The 27,006-nt window shown below is 49.2% G+C and overlaps 2 protein-coding genes across 10 annotated transcripts in view; both read left to right on the forward strand.

The window, feature by feature from the left end:
* The first annotated feature begins 2,999 nt into the window (after positions 1-2,999).
* Positions 3,000-19,670, forward strand: LOC122366971 (E3 ubiquitin-protein ligase rnf8-like). 9 transcript variants are annotated; one of them, XM_043339684.1, is made up of 13 exons: positions 3,002-3,044; positions 8,524-8,636; positions 8,976-9,092; positions 9,577-9,737; positions 10,055-10,325; positions 10,636-10,701; positions 11,155-11,235; positions 11,993-12,101; positions 15,972-16,228; positions 16,676-16,886; positions 17,448-17,702; positions 18,045-18,236; positions 18,688-19,670. In XM_043339684.1, the coding sequence occupies exons 2-13, from the start codon at positions 8,532-8,534 to the stop codon at positions 18,708-18,710; spliced, it is 1,848 nt and encodes a 615-aa protein (XP_043195619.1). In that variant the 5' UTR covers positions 3,002-3,044; positions 8,524-8,531; the 3' UTR covers positions 18,711-19,670. The 9 variants fall into 9 exon arrangements, with proteins under 9 accessions (XP_043195621.1, XP_043195622.1, XP_043195623.1 ...); XM_043339683.1 differs by having other exon boundaries at positions 3,004-3,028; XM_043339681.1 differs by having other exon boundaries at positions 3,035-3,057; positions 8,527-8,636.
* Positions 19,671-21,050: 1,380 nt separating this feature from the next.
* The window catches only part of LOC122366969 (E3 ubiquitin-protein ligase HECTD1-like), a 66,224-nt gene continuing 60,268 nt past the window's right edge, over positions 21,051-27,006 (forward strand). The window contains exons 1-2 of the mRNA XM_043339679.1: positions 21,051-21,151; positions 23,135-23,301. Of these exons, the coding sequence (XP_043195614.1) occupies positions 23,162-23,301 (140 nt within the window). The 5' untranslated portion in view covers positions 21,051-21,151; positions 23,135-23,161. The remainder of the gene's footprint in view (positions 21,152-23,134; positions 23,302-27,006) is intronic.

The following is a 27,006-nucleotide window of genomic DNA, read 5'->3' on the forward strand; positions in this document are numbered from 1 at the left end:
ATGCCCTCCCTCTGGATCCGCCACTGAAATGATCTGACCCAAGATCTTACCTAAAACGACCAAAAGCCTTCCTTCATTGTCGGAAACCGCTGACAGTTGATAGCTCCATGACACTAGAGCCGTGCATAAGGAGGCGTGAAAACACTCCTCATCTCGATCTTTTACGAGAGGACCATGTCATGGCGTGGGAAAGGTGTTCTCAAAATAGATGACACTGTATGAATGAGTAAATAATTCGCGCCCCGTTGGGCTATTTATTGGCGGACCCTACCACCTGATGAGTGATGGGGTGGTGCAGCCGTTTCGTCCTCCACCTGAGATCTCGGAAAGTTACCGACCGATTTTGAAAATTCGAAGAACGTTCGATAGCCCCACCAGGGGCTATCGAACCTTGTCACCAGGTTTCGTTGATCTAGGTGCAACCCATGACGTCACAAGTCAGGTCAAAGGCTGCATTTTTTCACCGATTTAGTCTAAGGAATGCGTAAGCGTTACAATCCGTTAACACATCAAATAAAAGGCATGTTATCGAAAAACATCGATGGAGCGTGGTTGCCCAATACATATGTTGCCTAAAGAGGTCACTGATGCCAGGTCAGGTCAAAGAGGTCAGGTCACTAAGGGTCACAATATGAACCCAACTATGCTAATTGCTAGGGTCGCGTGATACATGTTTTATGGTCAATTTTACAATTAATTTTCAATGGTGTGGGCTAGACGGCCATTGGGGCCGGTTTAGATTACGTTCTGGTGGAGGTCAGGTCAAGGTCAGGTCAAAAAAGGTTAAATTGCAGAGTTGATATTTTGCATAAAAGGGGTATCTATTCGATGCAGCTCATCACGGGAAATCCTATGATGGTCTTTGGCTTACTCTGTGTGTTCTGTGACGGCTAAAAATTGAGTTTGAAATTTTTACGTAATACATTTTGAGTAGTGTTTTTTTTTTTTTTGCCAAAACTTTGCTAAAAATGGAGCTGTCGAGTTTAAGTTTGGCATATCTAGAGCAGATAGTTCTATAACATATATTCCAGCTTTAATTTTGAATGTTGTTGGTATTTTCGGGGTGTTATAGTTCTGTAGTTTTGATGGTCGAAATCAATTTTTGTTTAGAAATCAGAGTTGGCAGTTTTGTAGCGCTGTTTATTTTACATCTTTTTATCTTGAATACCTATTTTTTGTTATCTTCAAAACTGTAAGCGTGACAGCTCTTCCCGCTAAACCTTTTATTGGGTCGAAAATGACAGCACATGACGTCACTCTGACGTCATTTGTGACTAACCTTTCATAAGAGCTCTGGAAAAATTTGGTCACAAGGTGTAAAATGATGCCCGGAGGGGTCTTGAAAGTTTGGTGGCGACCTACGCTATACTTTAGGAGACATCGACTGAAAAGGAGAGGGGGCTGTTTCGCGCCCCCCTCCCCTCAACGGGGCTCGAGGCTTTCAGTTGTTGCTCTCACATAACTCTTGGTTATATTACCACGTAGTGGAATTGCAAGCTTGGCAATATAAGCTTCCTGCCAGCTCCGGACCCGAGTTTAAGCAGGCTGAATTTTAACATTTGACTTTAAATTTTTGCCGTTGAGCTTTTTAGAAGTTGTATGAACTGTTCAGCTCCTTTTTTGGTCCATCACAGCGGGCTTGTATGTCATTTGTCAATCAAAATCGAATTAAAAACTTTTTATTGGGTCTGGTTATCTCGCAAACTTCTTAACTGAATCGTTTGGTAGCTTTTGATTGGGCACTGCCCACGTTATCTGTCAAACTTTTCGTATAAACGAGAAGAGGCTGCTGACATCGTTTGTCGCGGTTAGATAATACCAATCCACGTCTCAGTGTGGCTGCTCGATCGCACTTTCCCTGGCCCACCTCTCCTACCAGGCTAGGCTTTGCCCGGCACAGCCGTCGCCTCAGTGCCTCGGGCGGTGACCCGTTCAAAGGGGCTCACAATTCGTATGGTGCCGTGGCTCTCAAACCAACACAGAACAGTGAAACGCTTAGGCTTACCTTCCATATAAGGCGAACGGCTGATTCTGGCGCCGGGGCTTCATTCATGCTAAAGCGCCCAATCACAGCGCCGCATTTCAGTTAGTGTCGGGCGCAAAAGCTACTATGCTCCGCCCCTCCATCACGTGACCCTGCCCTCACGTGGCCTCAGTCACGTGGTGTTTCCACTTCTTGGCGCATGGCGGCGCTAGTCTCGCAAGGGCGGTGGTAGCTTGCTCCCCCGCCGTCCGGGGGTGATGGGTAGCAAGTGCTGGTGACTGTACCTCGTAGTTACTGATACGTCATCCGACGAATCGACTGCAACCATTATTTTGACAATCAGACGAACGCTTGGGTCAGTTTTGACGCGCTCGCTCATTTGAGGGATAAAAAGGGACTAAAATCATATTGTCATGCTGATGTTCTAGCCCACAGCTTATTGACCTATAAGCAATAGGGACTAGGGAGCTCTTGAAGCGATTCTGAATCTGACGTTGTATTTGTTGATGTTGCTGACGCCAACTTCCCTGACATGATAGAGCAAAAAAAGCATATTCAGCATCGCCAAAAGTGTGGGGGGGGGGGTCGACCCCCCGGTTCTGACGAGTGGGGGGGTCGCGACCCCCCGACCCCCCCCCCCGTCGGCGACGCTCCTGTGCCTACCCCAAGATTCCTATAGGCCTCTGGCCTACCCCTGGTCTAGGTGGTCTAGCTCAGTCTAGCTAGATGATTCATGGGTGAATTCGCCCGGGCAATAAAAATAATAAAGGCATAAGGTAAGTGTAGACTACTAAATTGTCATTATATATCTCACAATGTGATGAATTTGCTTGGTTTTTATTTGTATGTAGACTTGTATCTTTGTTATGCTTGAATAATTTTATACAATAACTCATCTTTTTTAATGATGTGAATTATTTGAATGAATGTTTTTGAATTCCGCATTTAAAAGAGCAATACCATTGTTAGACAATTCTGGTGCGTCAAGACAAACTTTTTCATTTGATTTCGTCAATCAGCTGTTAGCTGCGCGCGCGCGTTGTTGTGTGTGCCGTGTGTGGTGTGTCACATGTGTGGGTCATCTTTTTAACCACATTTATACTATTTAAATAATAGTTGAGATGCATGAGCATGCTACTTACAGTTTTTATAGAAGTGATTGTAGCTATTACCTTAGAATTGCCTGATGTGTATATTGATATGACAAGTCATTGCAATTGGTCAGAAAACGAGTCAAACAAACTTGAACTGGCAGTTGCAATGTTTCGGGCAAGTTCAGTGGGGGAAACTACGAGGCGAAGATCCAAAATTTTATCGGTCAATAAATAGACTTTTGATGACCATATATGGGCATAAATGCAGCCCTCGCTACTACGGGGGAAAACGGTATAACGTGCCGACACTTGCGGTATGGCGTCCACTTATCACAGAGAAAGGGCTTCCATTTTCCACTAGGAAGTAACACAATTCAATTAAATTTGATGAATCCTCTCTAAATTGGCGATTGGAAAACAACTTTTCTGCAGGCTCCGGGCATCACAATCAGCTGGCCATTCCATAAATGGTTTGGTGTTTTGAAAGAAAATTGTTAAAAGATTTTATGTCATTACAATAAATAAACATGCTTAATTTTGAAGCAATAATTTGACTTCAATGGGAAAACCATAAACAAAATAATAAAAATAATGACATTTTATAATTTATTATCACGGTGCTGCTTAGTGCTTACATTTTTTGGCACTTCTGTTTCAAATTTCAATCCACCATATTTGCCAATCACTGTTTGACCTTGTATGGTAACTCTGCGATTTAGAGCCACCAGTGCATTGTGCATCGACTACTGTATGTAGGCCTTGTTTGGTTAAAAAACATGTTTATGCCACATTTTTTCATTTGAATGCATGGAAAAGATGAAGTTTTCTGATTTTATGACCATATACTTCATACGGTCATCACTGCAGCCGTTGATTGGCTGATCAAATTGTAGTTTGGCTCCTAGTAGTTTCCCCAACTGAGTTTCGTGGCCATGGTGGAAATGTTCTGATGCTAACCTAGACATACAAGTATTTCTATTTGATTTGCTATTCCCTTTAATCTCTCCCACAGTAATGATCTGTTATATTGAGCACGGGGCAACACATTGTTTTACAGTTCATGCAGTGTATCTTAGTGCACTTACATCTCTAATCTAATTACACATAACTGGAGCACGCAAGGCCGTCTATGGTGCGTGATGCCAAGGCCATATAAGTTGGGTGATGCCATGCTGCTGAGTTTAGCTCTGGTAACCTAATACTTGCTATGGGGAAAGGTGATGAAATTTGGTTGGAAGGGTACAACAAAATTCAGCATTTTTAAGTCTTTTCCATGATATCTGATGCAGAGAATAGGGTTCCAGTCATCAATAAGTCATTCAGATTTGGTATGTAGGTATCTGAACTGTTGCTCTAACCTGAAATGGCTATTTGAAATGAATTAAGCTTTGAACCAACCATTAACAAAGGAAGGGTGCCTAGTTATTGGTGAAAATATGCAATGTAACAGGGCATTTGTGATGTGACTAATACCTAAGCCTTCAAATGCTCCTGCATTCAAAAAGACATATGGAATGTTTTCCAAGTCACCAGAAGTTGTTGTAGGTCAAATTTTGCCAATTTCAACTTAACTTTAACTGGCACATACATATATCAGGAGTCAATAAAGCTACAGTTCTGTTGAAAAGTGCAGTTGGTGCCTGATGGGTAGCTGTTTAGTTGCTTTTTTCTGTAGAATGTTTTTCTTTAGATCTGATCTAAGAGCAATGGTTTATCCTCTTGAAGGCTAAAATACCTTAAATATCCAGTGTCCCAAAATTGCATTTTGGCTTGGGTGTCAGAGGGGAAATTGCTTTCCAAAAATGGGGATAAGAGTGGAAAATTGCTGGCCAAGGTGAGGCCCAGAAAGATGGGAAAAGATCGATAGCATTAATTTTTATCCATGCGTGATAAAATATGAGATGTACAACGATTATCCACGCTAATGCTTTTTCTTCGTAATATTGGGAGTGGAAAATTGCTCTTCAAAATTGGAGGTGAGAGTGTGAAATGATATTCATTTGGATGTCGTTTCCCACCCAAAACAACAAATTTGGAACACTGTAAATATCTGTTCTATGATTTTTTTCTGGAATAACTTTTGACTCGAGATAGTGGGCTGGCCTTGTTTTCCTTGCCAGTATTGTGTTCCTTACAAAATGCATTAAAGGTACTACAGTTTGACCTTGTAAGTTATTTTGAAAATTTGACCTCAGGACTCAGGTCAATGTCATGACCTGATGGGTAAAGTTATTGCTACATATCAGTTCCTCTGTATCATCAACTTGAACACATCTAAGCTGGTTTCATTGCTCTAGCAAGTCTATCAAAAGTTATTTTAAAAATAAGGCTGAAGATTTTTCATGACCTGAGATGACCTCAGGCTGCCTAGGGACATAAGGAGCGGTCACAGATGCAAATTTTCTGATTCAATGTGCTATTTTTACCTTTAACTCAATGTCTTAGAGTGTTTGGAATGATGTTTGTGCCAAAGATGCACCTTTCAATTTTCTCCCATTGACTTGTAAATTTTGGTGGGCAAAAATTGACCTGACCTTAGTCCTTAGGGCACTGATATCAAAAGTCTGAGATATACATTTCATACATACTACTGTTGCCCTTATTGGTAGCTGAATGTTTCAGGGTTATTGTTCTGTTTGTTTAGCTATTGTGCATTCTAATTTTTCTGAAGTGAGGTCACATGATGTGACCTGGTGACCTGGCCCTAGTGACCTGGATCTGAAATTTTCACGATGTGTGCAGAAAATATGCATAAATTCACACTTTTTAATCCTCGCCCGTATTGGTGTTTTATCAGCCGCAAACGTACCTACAGGGTGTAACGATATCCGGACACCTTTCTTAGAGCTGTGATTAAGAAGCAAGACAATCTGATATTTTCTTTTTTGAATTATTATATAGCCACCTTTCATAAGAGTGCAGGTACAAATTTCTGGAGCATTGTGGCCACTGGGTTTTCCAGCAAAATGGGTTTCATGTAGAGCAGCGCCTTACTAACCTGTGCCCACAGTTGGGCGGCGCTGGTGGCGGGTGTCCTTTCATTCATCTCCTGCTGGACAATAGTCCATAAGGTATTGATGGAATTGGGATGGGAACTATTTCCAAGCCATATCCCTTTAGCCCTGACGAACAATAGATCCTCTCGGCATCACTGCTCAATGGGACTTCAAGGTGGTGCGCCGCCCCGCAAGAAGACTGCGCCGCTTGAATCAGGCATCAGTACGCGTTCAGAAACCGAGCCCTCCTGTGCCGTCTGGTTGAGTGGCTCCAACCAATCGCTAGCCAGGGCGGTGTTTCACGGGACGCTGCTACCACGCTGCTATCAAATTGCGCGAGCTGACGTCACACTTGTGGTAGTGTTGGAGCAATGGACCTGTTGATGTTTCCATGGAAACCCAATTTGACACGTGTAAAAGCAGCGTGCTGCTATCACCGGTGAAACAGGGCCCAGGATGTCGCGCCGGTAATATTCGTCACTGGACACTGATAGTGGTTTTATGTGGCGTCATGAACAGCTTGAATATTGCACAGCAGCTGAACATGCTCCAGGTCTGGATTTTGGCCGGACGTTTGACGCTGGCGACGAGTGACATGTTCGAGCTGCTGGCAGCCCACACATGGCCGATTTGACGGTTCAACGGACATTGCTGCTTGAACAGCTTCCCACCCGACCAGGCCACCTCATTCATGTCTTCCTTCGACCAGTGGACACGCCCTGCCCCCTGGCCTGAGGCCAAAGGTGGTGGACTGGCTGTTTTCCCGTCAATTTCATTATCTTTTTCAGTTTGAAGGGCAGTAAAATCAAGCTAAATGCTAAAGGGCGGGTAACGGTGAATCATGATTTGGGACCTCTTATTATCTTTTTGTACGAATTCGAGTCATTTTGCGGATTAATTGGTGCCGTTTCCTTCATCCTTGTCGCTATCTTGACAACTCTCCTCACCACTTGGCAAAGGGCGGCCGTTGCGATCGAGGCCGGGCTGAGTCTGCCACCAAGTCCCAGCTTATTACACCTGAGGCAGATATGCTGCAGTGCTAGGCTGCTGCTGATGTCCAGCTGCTGACAGACCAGCTTCTGGCTCATGCCATCATGCCACCAACACGTAGCCTTACTACGAAACTAGAGACTGTACTCCCTTCTCTCCACTGCCTTAAACGAAACCTATCAAATGAACCCGTCGGCTTTTCGACTCTCACTCAGAGTAAGAGTCCTTTCGCAAGATCAGGTCACTGCTGAGGTGAGAGCAGATACCAGAGGCATGCATTCATCCAATTTTCCAGCTTCGAACATTAAAAAAGAAACTGCGAGCAGATATGTCGAAAAAATAGATGTCCGGATAATTTCGTTACACCCTGTATAAGGGTCCATAAAGGTCCATTGGACCCCCTTGACATTTCGCCCCTGATTGGGCGAGAGCTTCGGCGATAAAAAAAAAAAAACGATCGTGTTGCCCGTGACGAGAGGATGCCGATGATACCCAATTTTAAGCTCCTAGGTCAATGGTTAACCTTCCAGGTCAGGTCAATGACCCAAAAGTCGGGAAAGTCGGGACCTGTTAGAACGTCATAAGGTGTGGCTTCTAAGAGGTTTTTGGGGGTGCTGATCACGAATATCATGTTAGTTTTGATGGCAAATATTGTCTTTGTGCATTTAGGCCATGCGGGTCGGGTCTGGTCAGGTCAGGTCAATCATAAGGGTTCCTGCCGGGTATTCATAGTAGGTGTCAACCGCCTCTGACAGCTTTGATCATGTTACAAAGGAACCAAAACTACTTCGTTAATGTTTACATGGTTGCTAAATTCGAATTAGCTAAAAAACTAGCCTAGATTAGAAACATTTAAAAATAGAAAAGTTAACTGAGGTCATCAAAGGTAAATGACCTGACCTGACCTTCAGGTGACCTTGACAACCACCCTAATGCATGGGAGCAACATCATATCACATGTTTGAACGCTTGAAACCACGAAAAGACTGCAAACGCGCGGCTAATGCGAGCCGATATAGGCCGAATTGCGATTCCAGCCAAACATGGTCTCGAAAAGCAGGTCAAAGGTCATTTGGGTCAGGGTCATGAAATTTTCAGGGTAGATGTAAAATTGATTAACGCGATTGAAAGTTTCGTCGCGCTCGGCCGCTTTTTACGCGAGTTATTCGCCAAAAACCGAGGGGGGGGGGGGGTCCGTTCCAACCCCCCTCTACGCCCTACGGGCGAGGGTTTAAGTGATTCAGTATCTCATAGTAAGCATTAGATTCAGTATCTACAACAGCAAGCATGACAATGCAGGTATTCATTGCCGCTGCACTGCTTGCATCAGCTTCACAGACATTTGCTGGACGCCATGCTGGCATGTTCCCCCTCCTTTATCACTTTTGCTAAGTTGTTGAAATGTTGCTGCCTCAGACATGTCAATTTTAAATAACAATGAAATAATGTCTGTTTCCAGCAGCAATAATGGACGCTGATGCTGAGCAAGCAGATACTTTTATTGAATTTCAGAGGATCAATTATGATGGCCCACCTGAAAGAGAACACAACATATTTCTGGACTCACCTGAGGTAGGTGCTTGTGCTTCTTATGTGCTTGAATTGTCTGAATATGTGTTGTGCATATTATCTGTCATTTAATAATGATAATAGGAAGCACTGACGAAGAAAATAAAGTGTTGGTTTTATTCATTCTCATGGGTTAAAAGCATTTAAGCAGCATTTTATAAAACATTTTCTATGTCAACGAGTTTAATAATATATAATTTACTGTGTGTCTGACATTTTTCATTTGCTTGTCAAAGTCTGATATAGGTTGAGGTACTCACCTATCATGTCCCGGACCACTGTTATCGCCAGTGGGGACAAGTGCTGCCAATGTCAATGTGACCCAACCTGTGTGACCGTCAGCTGGTGGTGGGACGCTCACCGACCATGTCCACGCTCATCATCCCGGACCCGCTCATATCGCGCCAGCACGTGCGCTTCAACCGCCAGGAGGACGGCACCTGGACCATCACTGACCTGGTGAGACCGCAACACAGCCGGGCCAGACAGGGTGGGGTCGGCGTGAGGGTAAGGTCGAGCGTATTTGTGGGGTAACCCAGACAGATCGATTCGGGTATACCTGCCTTTGTGTTCGTGTTGGAACGATCAAAGTGTGAGGGAACTTGAAAGTACTTTAAAAAAATGATTTTTTTCACTTTTTGTGTGATCAATTAGAAAGTCAAAGACTTTTTGCTGCAAGGTTCATTTTGAATTTAATGTGGGGACAAAACCTGGCCCAAATTATGATTTGTTGGTATTGTGTTTAGCATTTCTGCACTGGTCCACTGGTAACACATGCACTGCTTGAGGCGAGCGGCTTCTATGGTCATGCCCACACCCTGTTACAGCAGGCCTCTTCGGTCGCTGCGACCTGTTGTGGGGGGCAGTTAGTCGGCTTATTGTTTCATCCGTCGCCTGACTATCCCGTGTGTTATCTGACGCCGTCGTTCCTTTACGGTCACAGAGTCTGAACGGTGTGCTGTTGAACGGCCGCCGGCTGACGTCTCGCCAGCCGACCCCCTTCTCTGCCAACGATACCCTGCAGCTCGACCAGCCGGGCAAATACCAGTACCGCGCCGTCCAGACCACCGACCGGCCGCCGCCCGCCAAACGCGCCTTCTCCGGGTCAGTGGCGTCACGCGGGTCACGGGGTCGGCTGTTTGGTCAACTGGCGTGCTCTCGTCAGACAATTAGCTGCTGCCCCGTCTCCGCCGAGCCCGCTGCGATATTCTATAGTCATCGGCTGTTCTGAGAAGTTCGTTTTCACGTCAACCATTTATGCATTCAATGTCTTATGAACCTTTGAATATAAAGCCAATCTCTAACGTCTGTTGACAATCAGCCGTACTTGCTTCAATATTCCTTTTATCTAATGTCCCGACTTTCCCTCGCTGACCGTGTCTTGTCGCCACATCTCTGACCTTGCCGTATCCCTCCGGCAGCGAGGAGTACGTCCGCCGGCTGCAGGAGAAGAGTCAGGCGGCTCAGAAGGAGAAAGAGCTGAAGAAACAGCGCGAGATCGAGGAGAAACAGCGCGAGATCGAGCGTCAGAAGGAGGTGGAGGCTCGCGTGCTGGCCGAGCGTCAGGAGCAGGAGGCGCGACTGAGGGAGGCCGCCGCCCGCCTGCAGGAGGAAAAGGAGAGGGAGGAGGCCATGAGGCGAGAGGCCGAGCAGCAGGAGGCCAAAATCAAGGAGGAAAAGGAGAGGCTCGAGGTGGGTGCGCTGTCCCGCGGTCGGACGAACGGTGATGGTGGTGGAGATTACAGGGTTTTGGGGAAATGACTGGCAAAGTGTAGAGATAAAAGTACATTTATTGCTTATGTATGCCAACGCTGAGCAGCTGCAACTCGTGAAATTTGTCTAGGCTGCTCCCCACCTCGATAATGGACGCGGTCATGAAGAGCGAAAATAGTACTACAATTGCAGCAAAGTAGTTGTCGCCCACACTCGTAGTCTTGCTACAGGTAACAATAATGTGAGGACAGAGTTTCTTTGAGTCTGACTGGAGTTGTTTCGTTCTCAGGCGCAGCTGCGAAAGATGCAGGAGGAACTCACGGAGCAGCAGGCCCAGGCCGAACAGGCTGCCAAGGTATGTTTGGGCTGACGGCAGCTCTGTTCACCATATAGGTATTATTTATTGTGATGGTTTTAAGATTTCAATGTCCTATTCAGGCTATGTGGCATTGCTTTCGTGAGCTTTTTCGATGAGTGTGACACCAAGCTGATAGCTTCGAGTACCTACCTCACTGTAAAAGATAAGATAAGAACTTTATCACTCAGCATGGCTAGATCTGATAAGCATTTAATCATATCAACTTCATCTTAATCATAAGTTGGTGAATGATCATACCATCCATAAAGTACCTAGCTTTATGGTTCATATTTTGCAACATATGAGCTCGAAGGTAATTTCTAGCTGTTCGTTTCAATAAGGATGTTGCTTTGTTCTTGTTTTGTAAGATGTTTGCCCTTTTTAATGAAATGGATGTCCCCTCTTAGTAGGTATCATATTATCACCTATCAACCCCCCACCTTCCAACAGGAGCGTGAAGAATATGAAAAGCGAATGCTGAATCTCAAAGAGGAAATGGAGAAACGGGAGCAGGAAGTGGAAAAGGAGAAAGTAAGTCCACTGTATTCATGTAGCCAGACCAGCTAATTAATTCCTCTTTGTGATCGGCTTTGGTATTTTCATCTTATAATATTTGTTTTTTTTCATTTCATGTTTATCAAAACTGAGTAGGAATTATAGGGCTGGCCATTAATTTAATGTCTGGCTTGAATCGTAGAACGTACGGCGTTCATCCCTTACTGGCGAGCTTGCTAAGGCCCTATTTGAGCCGCTGATAGCTGCTGAGTGCTGATCACTAGCAAACGTTTCCTGTCTGAACCTGTCCTGTCACACTTTCACACTTTGTTACAACTGACACCACAAGCAAACCTTATCTAATCTTTCTGACGGCTGACTAATCTGGTCCCCACCTGACCCCACCTGACCCCTCCCACGCCCTCTGACCCCACCTGACCCCTCCCACGCCCTCTGACCCCACCTGACCCCTCCCACCCCCTCTGACCCCACCTGACCCCTCCCACGCACTCTGATCCCACCTGACCCCTCCCACCCCCTCTGACCCCACCTGACCCCTCCCACGCCCTCTGACCCCACCCCTGAGTCCTGACCCCCTCCCACGCCATCTGACCCCACCTGAGCCCCTCCCACGCCCTCTGACCCCACCTGACCCCCTCCCACGCCCTCTGACCCCCTCCCACGCCCTCTGACCCCTCCTGACCCCCTCCCACGCCCTCTGACCCCACCTGACCCCCTCCCACACCCTCTGACCCCACCTGACCGCTGTCTGATGGGCGCCGTGCTCCTGCAGCGTCTCCGTGAGCAACTGGAGCAGCAGGAGGCCGACCTGAAGAACCAGCTGGCGGCCGAGGTGCAGCGACTCGAGCAGGAGCGGCGCGACATCGAACAGCAGCTCAAAGGTCAGTGCAAGGTCACCGGCCAGCAGCTCAAAGGTCAGTTCAAGGTCACTGAACGGCACCTCAGTCTCAGAGGTACCTATATCGGTCACCAAGGAGCTGCCAGCTGAAGGTCAGTTCATGGTCACCAAGCACCAGTGTTCTCAGAGGCCAGTTAAGTGATGTTTCAGCCGATCTTGGACCGCTGCCGAGTGCTGATACTGATACTTTTTACTGCATTTTGTTTGTCTTTGTGTCTTCCTGGTCTTAAGCACTGTTCGCTGACAACTGACATATAAGTTCACTGTCACACAGTATCCCAAAATTGTATTTTGGCTTGCGTGTCAAAAGGGAAATTACCCTCCAAAAAAGCGGGATATGAGTGGAAAATTGGCTGTTAGATAAGGCCTAAAGAGATTGGAAAAGGGATCAATGGTATAAATTTTTACACAAGTGTGGTAAAATATATGGTCTAAAAGGATCATCCATGCAAATGCTTTTTCTCGGTTAACTTGGGAGTGGAAAATTGCGTATAGAAGTTACAGTTGAGACTTGAGAGTAAAAAGAAAAGATTTTCATTTGGATGTCATTTTCCATCCAAATCAATACATTTTGGGTCACTGCCGTCACACCTGTTCGTGGCGGGCAGCTTATCAACTTCCTACACTGCAGTCCTTCACCGCTGATTATACAAAGGCTGCCCGCAGCCTACAGTCGGTGCTATGTTCCGCTTCACGATGGTAGAATTGACCGTCGGCGCTTTGTTATACACCAGTAAAAAACGTTCCCAGCTTTCAATCAACGTTTGATAAAAGGTTATCAAGATTCAACAATGATACCTATTGATATGCTAAAAATGTTGCATCATCAATGCTCTTGCTCGAATGAACTATGTATCATAATAACTTTGTATCTATTGCTTATTTTTGTGAGTGTGCTGCAGTTGCTGGACTGTATGATGTCGTATTTGCATCTTAAGTATCTTCTGGGGCACTCGTTGTTTATTCTGACGGTTTCCCACGGAATAAGTGGTGCAAACTGTTCCACCCGTGCGATGGTTTCCGTCTCGGTGCGGTTCTGCGCTGGCCCGACCGCCGCTCGTAGTGCCGTCGCCGCCGCCGCCGCCTCGCCCTGAGCTCGACTTGTCTCCGGTGCCGGTAGGTCTGGATGGCGCGGCGGCGGTGGCGGCACTGCTCGCCCTGGCCCGCAAGGGGCGCCGCGGCCGCTCGCACCGACACCGACACCGACACCGGCAAGGCAACAAGGAGAACCTCGGAGAGCCGCCGGCCGCCGCCGATCCGCCGCGCCCCGGCTCCCCGGCTGAGGGGGCCAGCGGAGACTGCCGCCGCTCGTGGTCCTCAGTGTCTGCCCACGACCGCTCCGACTACCAGGACGCCGACCAGACGGTCGCTGCGGAGGCGACCGCTATGGATACGAGCACTCTAGAGACCTCCACTGTCGAGACCACAACTCTAGAGACCACAAATCTCGAGACCACCGTACTAGAGACCACCGTTCTAGAGACGGCCGCTGCGGAGGCTGCCACCCAGGAGACAGTCGTCGAGCCGATGGATGGGGTGTCGCACACCTTCCCTCGCCGCTCCGACTCCCCTTCTCGCCCGGCCAGCTTAGCACTTCGGCAGCGCCGCCGGCGTTCGGTCGACACCTCCACAAGGAAGCGGAAAATTGACCGTCTCCGCGGCTCGCATCAGGCAAAATCCCCGCAGGAAAAGAACGCAATCGAATCTCCGGGAGGTGGCGAGGCTCCGCCGGTCTCAGCGGCAGTCGGCGGCGACGGTGGCGCCCCTACCGGCGCTGTCGAGTACCCCTGCGGCGTGTGCGGACGGGAGAGCGAGGGCACGGATTGCGTGGCGTGCGACGGGTGCGACGTCTGGCACCACATGAGGTGCCTCAAGATGGATCGCCGCGCCCGACGCCAGGTCATGTGCCAGGATTCGTGGTACTGCCGGCGCTGCCGTGGGGCGCGGGCGTAGGCGACCGGTGTGGGAAGATCGGCGTGGTGCGGAGCGGGGGAGAGCGAGGAGGATGGAGCAGGAGAGAGCGAGGAGGATGGAGTGAGAGGATGCAAAACTGTGTGCCAGTGTGGTGTGATTCCCGATCGGTGGGGATTCTCCACGTGACGCCGTCTGCCGTGTAATAGGACGGGGTGTGCCGCTCAGTGGCCCACTCTATCAGACTGATTGCTGCGGTGTTTGGGGCGTGGATAGCTATCCGTTGGACCACTCTGAGCAGCCACCTCCACGACATGGGGTGTCGGGCAAAGGAAGATGTGGTATCCAAGGACACGGGGAGATTTGGTGCCTTGACGGTGGTTGAACGCTCGTAAGTGGTGCTGCCGTTACACCAGCGGTGTCGGTGGTGTGTGCCACTGCACCAGGCCCGGGCTAATGTTGGGCGTCGTTCAAAGTGCCCAGTTTTCGTATTCACCGGCGTGCTTTTGTAGGTAGGTAGTGTGCGTATAGATAGGTCATTACCATGTGTGGATGCTACGGTTTGCGTCGTTTTCATATTTCTTGGATCGATTCCACTTTTCAACTTTATTCGCCTTTGTGTGTGTGTGCTATGTCAAGGCGTTTGTGCTGTACGCTCATGTACAAGACTTTCATGCTGGTGACCATTTACTCTCGTGCGTGTCGTTTATAATACAGCAACATTCCAATGGTCTGTTTAGCGCATTGTGCGTTTTGGGACTGACTCGGACAACTGTTTCGACATAAAACCCCTCTGTTTGCCACGGAGACATCCTTTGAGGCGCCCGGACAAGTACATTTCATATTGAACATGATGCTCACGGCCGTTTCCCGACCATTCGACCGTGGATTTCTCTTCTAGCCACACGTAACAGCATGGCCACAATGATATCCTTCGGATCTTACCATATAGCGATTAATCATTAATAAGCCCGGCAGCGTATGTTAATTTCTCCTTTTCCCAAATATCGTTACTGCTAATTTCTGACTTGTACACACGAGCGCAAACAGGCTTTAAGAACGATCTGCACTCAAAACTCTGATGAAACAGATTGAACTTAGGCCTCTTAAAATGTTAGTGTTGAAAGTTTGTTTAAATCAATTTTATCGTGATGTTTGATGAATGGAGGAAACGTTTCACGCTATGTAGGTAACACATGTCACATGACGTCTTTTGTGCGCCTTCACAACTTCCCATTCCATTTCTGCTTCTTCCGTCGCCAGCCTATTCCGGCTCGCAACTCGCCTCCGACCGTTGACTTGATGAGATCTACCGAAAGCGCAGCGAGATATACCGTAGTAAGAGAGATTTATAGAGATCTACCATAGGTGGAAGTACAGCCGTCCTACGACGATGTCGTCCTTCACCCCTTCACTCCTTTGACGATTTTTCCTTCATTCCTTCACTCCTTTTTCGATGTCTTCCCTTGCTCCATGACGATGTACTCCTTCACTCCTCTGTGACTGCTCTCTCCAACATGACGATCCGTTTCCATTGCGGTCCGTTCCTGTGACGTGACGGTTCACTCCCTATGACAGGCCCAATTACGACGACTGTTGCGATAATGGCCCCACTCACATCAATGTGACCTGACGGCTCCTGTGACTGTCCCTCAAAGCGACGGCTTCCTAAATGTAATCTCCCTATGACAGTCCTCCCTCTATCGGCCCCTCTGTGTAAGGGTTCCCTTATTGTCACAGTCCTTCCTTTGTGACATCTCCTGTGAGGGTCCTCTCCTTGCGACGGCTCCATTACTGTAGGTAACGGCTCCCTACCTCCAACGGTCCCTTTCTATGGCACTCCGTTTCGTGCGGCGGTCCGCACGGTACAACAACTCTCTTTGTACCATCACAGGCGAGCGGCTGTCCGCACGGTAAAACAGCTCTCTTTGTACCGACACAGGCGAGCTGGAGGCAACCCGAGAGGAGCGCGAGCAGTCTGCCGAGGCCATGCAGCGCCGCTACGCCACCATCGAGTCGCAGCTGGCGGCGCTGGACGCCAAGCGACAGCTGCTGGAGACGCGACTCACCGACACAGAGCGTGAGAAGGAGGCCGTCTGCGGCCGGCAGCTACAGGAGCGCAAGGCTGTGCTGGACGGCTTCGGCTCGCTGATGGACGCAGAGCTCACCTGCAGCATCTGCCAGGAGCTGTTCTTCACGGTATGACTCGGTGGACACCGGGTAGGAGGTAGGGTTTCGTGGTGGATTTGTTGCATGTTGGTGACCGTAGCTAGCCGGTATCATTCTACTGTTTTTTTTTGCGATGTTTTTCTTTTGGACTACATTTTTGCATTTTTTTTCAATGTTAAGCAATGAACAAGCATCACCTATTTTCCGAGCAGTGGATGTGCGTAACTTTTAAGGGACAATGTTGGATTGAGACTGTGGTTTTGAACTTTGTGTCACCTTTTCGTTTGCCGTTGGCACTTTGCATTGCCTCCCTAAATAAATTCTGTGATATCATATCAGGAATGACTTCCCTGATATGATATCTAGGGTTGCGAATTAGTTTGTTTTGTTTAATCTGAATGCATCGAGGATTGTCCAGTGTCTCTCAAATTTCGCTACTTGTCTAGTTGCGCTAACCTCGCGCCTCCCTGCCCTCAGGCGATCACTCTCAACTGCACACATACGTTCTGCTCAATGTGTATCAACGAGTGGCGTAAGCAGCGACCCACGTGTCCGATCTGCCGCGAGCCGGTGAGCGCGCAGACTCGCAGCCTCGTGCTGGACAACTTCATCGACGGCATGGTGATGAAGTTGGGCGGAGAGCTGCAGGAGCACCGCGCCAGAGTTCGAAGGGAGCGGGAGGCCGCAGGTGAGGAGAGGGAGGGGGAGAGGGAGGGAGGCTAGAGCAGCAGGAGCACCGCGCCAGAGTTCGGAGGGAGCGGGAGGCCGCAGGTGATAGAGGAAGAGGGGAGAGATAGAGAGGAAGGATGAAAGTTGGGAAGGAGAGGGAGTCAACTTAGTGATCAGTGTGAAACCATGGAGAAGTCTCAACAATACTGTCGGTATGTCTTCCAAAAGTGAACCTGACGTCAATCAGATGTGATTCCTCCGCTCTCCCAAGCTGAGCGATTAGTATGTGACCACTCCGCCCCTCCCTCAAGTGTCGGTGTGTAACTGCTCTGTAACCTCCCTCAGCTGTCAGTATGTGACCGCTCTGTCCTCCCCCAGCTGCCGGTGTGTGACCACTCTGTCCTCCCCCAGCTGCCGGTGTGTGACCACGCTGTCCTCCCCCAGCTGTCGGTGTATGACCACTCTGTCCTCCCCCAGCTGCCGGTGTGTGACCACTCCGCCCCTCCCTCAGCTTTCAGTGTGACCGCTCTGTAACCCTTCCCCCAGCTTTCGGTGTGTGACCACTATGTCCCTCCCTCAGCTGCGGCTGCTAAGGTCGCCGCCGCCGCACCGCCGGCGGCAGGCGGGGCTGGACGCGGCGGCCGTGGCGGGCGTGGAGGTCGGCGGTATCAGCAACAGCAGCAGCGAGCGCAGCAGCAGCAGCAACAGCAGCAGCAGCAGCAGCAGCAGCAGGCGCAGCGGCAGCAGGCGCAGCAGCAGCGGGTGAACCAGTACGGCGGATGGTTCCAGCCGCGAGGCGGTCCCGCCAGAGGACCCCGGCCTCCGGCGGCGGGCGGTAGGTGGCGCTGATATCCAACTGCTGTTCATTGGCATCAGCATTCAGCATCTTGTTTCCTTTGGCACTTCATTAATTGTTTGCGGGACATTTTTAAAGCATTTGCTGAATCCGTATAGCTGCGACCTATTTTCAAGCTTGAGTTGACTTGCCTGACCTTATGACCTTAAAAAATTCGGATTTTATCGTTGTTTATCCCGAGTTTGAACTGGCGCCTATAACTGTTGCTAGAACCATGAACTTCCCAACTGGCGCAGGCGATCGGTAACGCTCAGACATGCCTGAAAAAAGTTTCCTCTCTCCATGCGACCCTCACGTCTCTCTCTCTCTCTCCTTCCACAGCCGCGCGCGGTGGCGCGGCGGCGGCGGGGGCGGCGGCCCGGGCCCCGGCGCCGGCGCACCCCGGCGGAGCCCGCCCGGTACTGGCCGGACGCAGGGCGGGCGCAATGGACAGAGGCCAGCTGGCGGCGGCCATCAACGCCGCGCTGCAGGCGGGCGCCAACCCGCAGCACCCGATCGTCATCGACGATACAGGTCAGGGCGGACAGGGGTGGTGGGACACTGGGGTGGCTCGTGGACGTGGGCGGAAAGGGAGGCAGCGCTGATAATGCAATGACAGTTTTGAATGAATGGTGCATTGCCAGACTAGGCGCCAGTTCCATCTCACTCCTGTGATGGGCTAGTGTTTGTATCAGATATTGCAGTATTGTAGTTGACCGGCCTGCTTTCGAAGTTCAGGTTCTTCTTGCTGGTCATGAATCATTCTTGCCTTTAAAGCGTTTGTTCTTTGACATACGCTGCTCACATTTGCGTGCAATGTTCTAGTTGAGCGCCACTATTATTTCATTCAATTTCAATCCCTCACAGACCAGACAGTCACATTTGCGCTAGTTGCATCGACACTATCGAGCCGCCACTGTATTTGAACTTGCTAAAGCGATCCAAATATGTAAACACTGATACCAACCGACCGTTTGTTCCACAGCCTTCGTTCTGCAGATGCAGTGAGGAACGCCGAGCAGCGGCACGACTCCGACTCCTACTCTGACTCCGAGTCTGGAGCGGGCGGGCGGTCCACCCCGGATCGCAGTCTGCCGGCATCGCTGGGTCGTGAGTCCAGCTCTTCCGACTCGCGGCGGAGCCGCTCACCCCCGTCTCGTAACTCACGTCAGTCTCGTGATTCTCGGCGTTCTCGTGATTCTCGCCGTTCTCGTGACTCACGCCGCTCTCGCGAATCTCGTGGGTCGGAGAACTCGTTTTCGTCGGCTTATTCTGCCCACCGTGGTCGGCGTGACTCCTCAGGTGACTCTCGGCACACGCTTCGCGCCTCATCCCGTGACTCACGTGACTCAAGGGACTCTCGTGAATCCCGTGAATCCCATGACTCGCAGGATTCATACGATTCCATGAGCTCAGTGCACGAGTACGTGCCCCGCCGTCTCCGCCGGTGGATGGAAAACTACGTTAACGATCACGAGTCGGATGCCGATTACTACAGCTCTGCCGGTGACGACTACGACGGCACGAGGCGCGACGGCGGTGGACGGGCATCGGTGGAGCGCCGCCGGCCGGACTCTGACGAGCGCGGCGGCCGTGACGACGGGTCAGACGTGGCGAGTCTCGTGGCCTGGTCGGAGGACGGCGACTCGGATGCCTCCGTGGAGGGCACCGGCGCCTACTACGGCGGCTACGGGCGGTGCTACGTGTGCGGGTTCCGCGGCCATTGGGCGCCCGGCTGTCCGTTCCGCTGAGACGGCCCGGGTGCAGTGAGCCGCAGTGTGTGCGCAAAACTCGAACCGATGTGACGGCGGTGTACTCAGATGTGTTAGCGTTGTCTGGCGAACGTGGTAGGGCTGTACAAATTGGCTGTTATATGAGTGTATGCGCGAGCGCTCTGTGAATTAGTCTTATTTAAGGTCTGTGTTATGTTATCGCGCATCAAGATTGTAATAAATTACCGCGTTTTTAGAGCCTGTGTGTATGCAATGAGGTATATGATCTAGCCCATTCAGTCTCATCTGTTGTGTACTATTGATATTATCGAGACTCTAAGAATAGTTTGGGCCGTTGACGTGGTACACCCTGTTCCCTGGGTCCTTCGATTTTACATTGGTGTCAAGATGCAAAGCCTCACTTGTATCCACTTGTATCGCAGGATTTCAGAAGTGCACTCTGCTCATACGGCCTCGCTCTGCTCCAGTCGTTCTAGCTCATTATGACGTCATTGGGCTTGGCTGACTGACCCCGCGTTCGATGTCTCTCGGACGAGGTCAGCGGGGGCTCGGCTGCGGTTATGGAACGTGATTGGCCGAACGGCGTGGAATATTTGTCGTCCGAGAGGTATCGAACGCGGGATGGATCTGCAATTTGCTACGGGAAATCTTTTCATTAATAAATAATATATATGGACCTAGGCATAGTGAGGCTGTAATCTGTAATAGAAAATTTATTGAAGGAGACACCACACGAAACCCAGTAGGCTCCATGAAGCCTAGCCGTCGTTGGCGCACGGCTCCACTTTTTTCATCGCGTGAAATCTACCGGCCATGCAAAATAAATTGTCACCTCCAATGAGGACCGGGTACAGCACACCCAGAGAAATGGACAATTATTCTACAGATCACAGATCGGCTCACGGCTGTCGCACATTTGCCAGACGGTCGTGTTTTGTCCGTTGAGCTGTTCAAAAACCAGCCGTCCATCGTCTTTCTTCAACCAGACCGTCCACGATCGTAAACCGGGAAGGCAGCAAACTGCAGACCACGGGTGGAAATTTGTGCGGAGCTGAGAGGGCCCGGGCGCAGCAAATCCGCCGCCGCCCTAGCGGTGACCTTGACCTCCGCGGTCTGTTGCGGCTCCAAAGCCAAGCCGGCGTCGAATTTGGAGAGCTCGGGGCCTCGGGGCGCCCTTCCAACTCGGCACAAAGTTCCACCTATGCTGCAGACCCCAAAAGAAGGGCCCTGATGATTCCGACGACCCCCCCCCATCCTTCCATTACCTCAACGGCGACCCCCCCCCAATCATCTTCTCAAAAATCGTCCACACACCCAGAGATATTTTTTGGCATTGCACGCACGGTCCCCGGCTGCCTAACGTATGCCGGGCAGCCACTGTGCCCAAAAGAAAACACCAATACTTTTTTAACCTGGCATTGATTTACAAAAAAGTACCTAACTTTTCTATTTGCACTTGGAAGGCATTGCCAATAACGTGTACCTAATTTGCTCAGCATCCACAAAGTATTTGTACCAGTGACGTCATTTAGGTTTCTAGTGAACAAAGAGATATGAAATAATTCCAGCAAAGTTATCCGCTTCCTTATTCTTTTGCCTTGATTCTTTTCACTTCAGTCGCGAGCTGGTGGTTGTGGAGTGTAGTGGCGTCGGGTTGTGCGAAATAATTGCTCTGGATTTCAACTGAGTCTTTTCTTATACAAGCGTTACTCTAACGTGAGTACAAAAATGACATTATCGTTGAGGGATTGTCTTTTACGGTGTAAATGACAGCGTAGTAGCGAGCGTCGCATTTGCCTCACTGCCGTTGAGCCTTCAGGCTCGTGGTTCAGATTTGCATGAATTGTATATTTGTTATTGACATTTTTAGCAGCGCCTCTTTTCTTAAAAAATTGCTCCAGTTTTATCATCACTGTTATGATTGCATGGCATGGTTATCCGCATAATTTATGAATGACGTGTTCTGGGAATACTGATACTGGGATCAACTTGAACTTGTTGTAGCTCGGTCCTGTAGCTCAGTTGGTAAAGCATTGGACTCTCAGTAGTCAGAGCCAAAGTTAACTCATGTGGTACTTGATGCTGGAAACTGGTGGCTGGTTTCCAGCAGGGTCTGTGGTTGTTTGAAGCAGCTGCTGTGCTGCCCGTTGAAGTCAGCTGAGTGGGACAGGCTGTGTATTTAGGGCCTTGGGACAGGCCATGTCTGGCTTTCATGGGCAATGAGCATGCTAAATTTTGGCTTCTAAATTATTCAATATTTGCTGGAATGGCATAATCAGATCAGCTGGAAGGGGCTGTGCTCTACTTGTAATCAGTAAGCCATACTTTGGTAGTATAGACTCCAGCTCTATCAATTCATCTATTGAAATATTTGGGCTGAATTATATAAAAAGCTTCCAAACCAAAATAAGATGAAATATTCAATTTGAAAACTATGGAATATTTTATCTTTTTTTAGTCTGGAAGCTTTTTTATATGAAAACAAAATAAAACATTGTTTCCCATCTGATCTTACAGCACTACCATATGGTAGAAGCCCTGTTACTTGGTGTCTGTTTCACATTTCTATTTCATAACTTGCTGGAAAGCTAAAATGATAGTCTGGACTGCTGTCAATCCACAGAAAGCAGATACTGATGACATTGAGAGGTTCTCAAATCTTGTTTGGGTGGGCTCAATCAGTCACTTCAAATTTTTCTCAGTGTCAGGCCAATTTTACTATAAGAAAACTTGCCCTTCCCCCCTCCCTCAGCCTCAGGACTATTTCTTGCTTAGTCATCAATCTTTGCCAGCCATGCACAGAAAAACTGCTGAGCTGATGTGTAAAAAACAGCCAACCTAACTGATGTCTTCCCATCAGTGTGCTGCAAGCATGGCTCAGTGCACATTATGGATGAAGGAAGGTTGGCCTGACCTGAACCCAGGCTAGGAAATGCTCTAGGTCAGCAGGGTCGAAGTGAGCAGCTGACCATCAGGGATTAAATTCATATCAGCCCACCCACATCAACCAGGATGCAAATCTAAACCAGCTAACACAAGTTCTAAGTCTTAGGATGCTCATTACAAAATTAAATATGTACACTTGTGATGAGAAACTGGTAATAAAAGGCCAACTTTTCCCTGGGTGGCCCTTTTGTGTTATGTCCTGTACGTCATCTTCCTCGACTGTGCTGTGCCAGCATAGTGGCTCAGCATGGTACACATCAGGTTATTGGCTGCTTTACACTGAATCTGCACCATACCTCAGTAAGTCTGTTTTGCACCACACATGTGCTGAGTGCCCCACATCCGCAAGATTTTGGCAGTTGTGATGTTTTTTTTTGTCTGACTCAACCTTGGTGTTGTGTTGCACTATGGCACTGGGCAGAAGGCACCTGTGTTGAAAAAGGTCATTGGTAGTGGCCAGTCAGTTCTCTAGGTAGGTACTAACAATTTTTAACCCCTAAAAAGTGTGAATTTTTAACTTCTGTGGCTCAGTTTGGGTCCTTTTTGGTTCAGGCTTGTGCAGATATTTTCTCATGGCTGGTGTCTCATCAAGTCTATTGCCTGTCCTTGCCTGTCCTTTGGGCTTAAGAATGTTTTGTCTTAGGCTGTTCACTACTTACATTGTTCCCTGCATTGTTGATGTGGTTAGTGCCGTGCTGAGTCTGCTCTCGTCCCTGCCGTGTACTGAGGTGTCCGTGCGATGTGCGCCGGCAGGGTCCGCAAGGGGCCGCCGCCGCCGCCATGGCGGACGTGGACCCGGAGACGCTGCTCGAGTGGCTCAGCATGGGCCAGGGCGAGGAGCGCGACCTGCAGCTGATCGCGCTCGAGCAGCTCTGCATGCTGCTGCTCATGTCCGACAATGTGGACCGCTGCTTCGAGAGGTGAGTGGCTCCTGGGGGACTGCGTCTGCCGGGGCGGCTCAGCCGGCCTTAAGGGGAGATCATGATCTCAGGGACGTTGTGGTGTGGGTGTCAGACATCGGCTATACAAAGTGGAATGTGATTGACTTCTTGAACACAACATAAATTCAGCATATGATCAAAATAATTCGGCAGAGGGGCAGCAGCCAGCACATAATGAGGAGTATTTGCAGTTTTATTTTCGTCAAATCATGAGAGGTGCTGCCTGAATCTCTTCTTTGCTCGGAACTGAAGTCACGATTGGATCGCTTTCGCCTCGCTCGCTCGGCACCTTTCCTTTGGACGAAGCTAGGTGGTAGAGGCGGATCGGAGGCGAATGCTTTTTGTGGACGCTCGTGAGGGGCCGATGGTTGCGTGCCGGAGTCGTTATTGCTCATCCCGCGCCGCGCCGGTTCTTTCACGCCGTGCCGGGCCGTGTTTCTCCGGCCGTCGTTCTGCCCTCTGGGCACGTCTCTGTCGTGGAGCGGCTGGCGGACGGCCAGCTCGGCGACGGCAGAAGGGCAGACACTGTCACCCTCCGCCCGGGGCGGTCGCCGGACCGAGCGGCCGGCGTAGGGCCGCGGAGAGACCTGTTGCTGAGCGGGGAGAGCTCTATTGTGGAGAGTGTATCTCTGGGCGGGGATAGGGTGTGGGTTTTATTTTGGATGCGTGGGCCGAACCGGTTTATTGCCCGAGGCTGAGGAGATTGATACTATTTCTGAGGGAGATTTGGCGTATATTTTTAGCGGAACTCTCATTCGCCGCTAAGCCCTTCTCTTGCACTTGCTTTGACCTTTGCTACTTTCATCTCGTCTGATTGTTCTCTTCTGTGCTCGAGTGGTGTCGAGCTACAGCTTATGGCTGCCAGCCCTCCGCCGTAAAACCCCAATAACAATGAGTGATACGGGACGGCTACGAAACGGTCGCAGATGGCGCGAATCTAGGTCACCACCCTGTGATACGGGACACATGTCCCATGCTCCACCATGGCGAAATTATTGCTTAATCGCCTTTTCCCATGGTGTGATACGGTGCCCCAGAGTGGTACTTAGTATCTCTTAAGAAAATAGGGCACTTTGGTAGTGTTGCTGCTGGCAGACCTGCCAATTGCTGTTTGAAGTTTGATAATTTTGATTCGTGCTCGTTAAAGGAAAAGGGCCACCTTTAACATGGGGATTGAAACTGAGATAGCCATCTTGTAGCCCGTGTCCGAAAACCTAACTGTCTACCTCCTTACGGCCGATTTCGGCCTCCATTCGTAGTTATCGGCAATTTTAAAGAAAATACGCCAGGAATGCGTTCTTATCCCAGGAATGCGTTCTTATCCGACAATACAGCCACCCGCGGCGAGGCTTTGGTTTTTTACCAATCAGCTCCAACCAGCTCAGCTTTAACCAATCAGCTTATCTGACACAATCCGACGAGTCTGTCTTCTGAACGCTGATTGGCTTGAGTGTGACGTCATCGCTATGCCATCATACAGTAGGTGCCGTAGAGAGTATCAACATAGTACCAATATGTTAAATAGTTTTAAATACTTTTTCGCGAATTGTGCACTTCTGGCACCAGTTTTAAAAAGAAAATGAAAAATAATAATGTCAAAATGAAAAACAACGATATCTTCATATTTCACGAAGGTGGCCCTTTTCCTTTAAAGGTAGTGTGCCAGCTTTCTTGGACCGTATGGAGTTAATGGCCCAGATAAGGAGAACCGGATTTTTAGAACTTATCCATACCTTCAAAACTCATGGAAACGTCTTAAATTCTTCAAATTTTGAGTACCCCAGTGCGAAATTCGCCCCGACGGGTTGTCGGTCGTACCCCAACCACATTTCACACCACTATGAACAATAAATGCACACACTGAAATCGCTATTACCGATATGCTCATCCAATCAAGTTTCGATAAACCCGTTCATCATCATCTCCTGCGGTTTCGAACACGCCTGTTAGGTGGCTTCTGATGCTCGTCGAGGTCGGAATTTCCAAATACGCGTGGTGCGTCGGGCCCAGTGGTCGGGCCGCGCGCTCTGACTTCGGCCAAGAAAAATGCGTCAGCTGATCATTGTCATTTCTGCCACTTGCGTGTGGTGAAATGGGGTCATAACTTATAAGACGGCTTTTTCATATCAATTATTTTACATAAAATCATATTTCAAACCATAAATAATGTTCGACAGCCAAATAAAGAAACAATACCAATACGGGCTTACAGTTTAAGGCTCGACATTGTGTTGTCTACGATTAGACAGCTGATAACTCATTCCCGTACGTCGTATGGTCGTAACACTATAATGACCTTTGCTTATTGTCACAAGTGCGCCGCATTCGCGATTGTTGCCCGACGCCTGTTTGCAGGTGAGCCCACTACAGTTGTTATACATATCTAAAAACCGATAAACTTTTAGGCGAAAAAGGCACTATTCCAGGCCCATTTTTGATTTTTTTTTGCGATATTAGGTAAAAACAGAAGCTTCTTATCCTAGGAAAAATAAAATGGGAAATCTTTCAAAGGTGGCACACTACCTTTAAGCTTATGACGTCATTTTTCGTCGTTGGCCTGCCGGCCAAAGACCGGCTTTTCCCGTCTGTCGACTCCTCTGTCAGCTCCGTGCGCCACTGCTGACGTCACTGGCAAACTGTGACGTCACCCGACGGCCATCACGTGCCAAGGCCGACTGGCTTCCTTCCTGGCCCGCTGGGGGGAGGGGCAGGGGGCTCACGAGGCACCTGGAATTGACCACAATCGATACATACGCTGTCCGCGTGGACGGTGTGTCATGTCAGCCATGGCTATTGGTCGTTGGGAGACAGGGACACCGCGCCTGTGGGCTGTTCGGCACCAATTTATGATAATGGATGTGGTGTGACAGAATGCTACTCGGAGTATTGACAGTAGAGCCTCCATAAACAGTAGCGATGGATATTGCCAGCGATACTTAGGAACTAATATGTTGCCACTTATGTGATGGCACATTCACGTGTACCTATCTAGTGTTGCGAAGCGCTGGAGTATGAGTAGAACAACTCCGCACTCCTTTATGGGCACGATGGGCTAAGAACAGAGTTGAGCCACTCTCATATCCTGGTATTATAGGTCACCAATATTTTTATGAATACCATACCGAGCAGGACGACATTTGGCTCAGATTCGCCGGTCCTTCCGTGCATTGCGCAATGCAGCTTGTTAGGTACCACTCGTGTTGCAAGGTTACCAAGGTTAAATAGTTGCAGCTGCCTGGCTGGCTGCACGATGTGCACAGACTGGGGCGCATCCATTGAGAGAAACGGAAAAGGCTCAGCCGTCGCCTCTGCTGACTGGCGTGGGCTGGTCGTTTGGTCCTCGCTGCGCCTGAATGGCTAAGCATTTTTAATTTGTTACATTTTCTTTGGTGAACGCCTGGAGTCTCGGAAGTACCCTGATTTTTATTTGTCATTCGTGGCTGACTTGCTGTCTGCAGGAACTTTTTTATTATATGTGCCCGACCATTTATCCATTTCTTCCGTGTGGGCACGGGCCATATCCAGGGTGACACCGACTTCTCATTTCAAATGCTTTTTTTTTTTCGCAAGCCCTCACACCTTATCGTCAGAATGAGGAAGTTGTGCTACATTTTCCCGTCATTTACCCCAGTAGGTTCGACCATTCTACTACACCAGTGCGCCTCTATCACTTCCTGCCCACGG

Source organism: Amphibalanus amphitrite, unplaced genomic scaffold, assembly GCF_019059575.1.
Source record: "Amphibalanus amphitrite isolate SeventyFive unplaced genomic scaffold, NRLGWU_Aamphi_draft 000842F_arrow, whole genome shotgun sequence".
Taxonomy (NCBI): domain Eukaryota; kingdom Metazoa; phylum Arthropoda; class Thecostraca; order Balanomorpha; family Balanidae; genus Amphibalanus; species Amphibalanus amphitrite.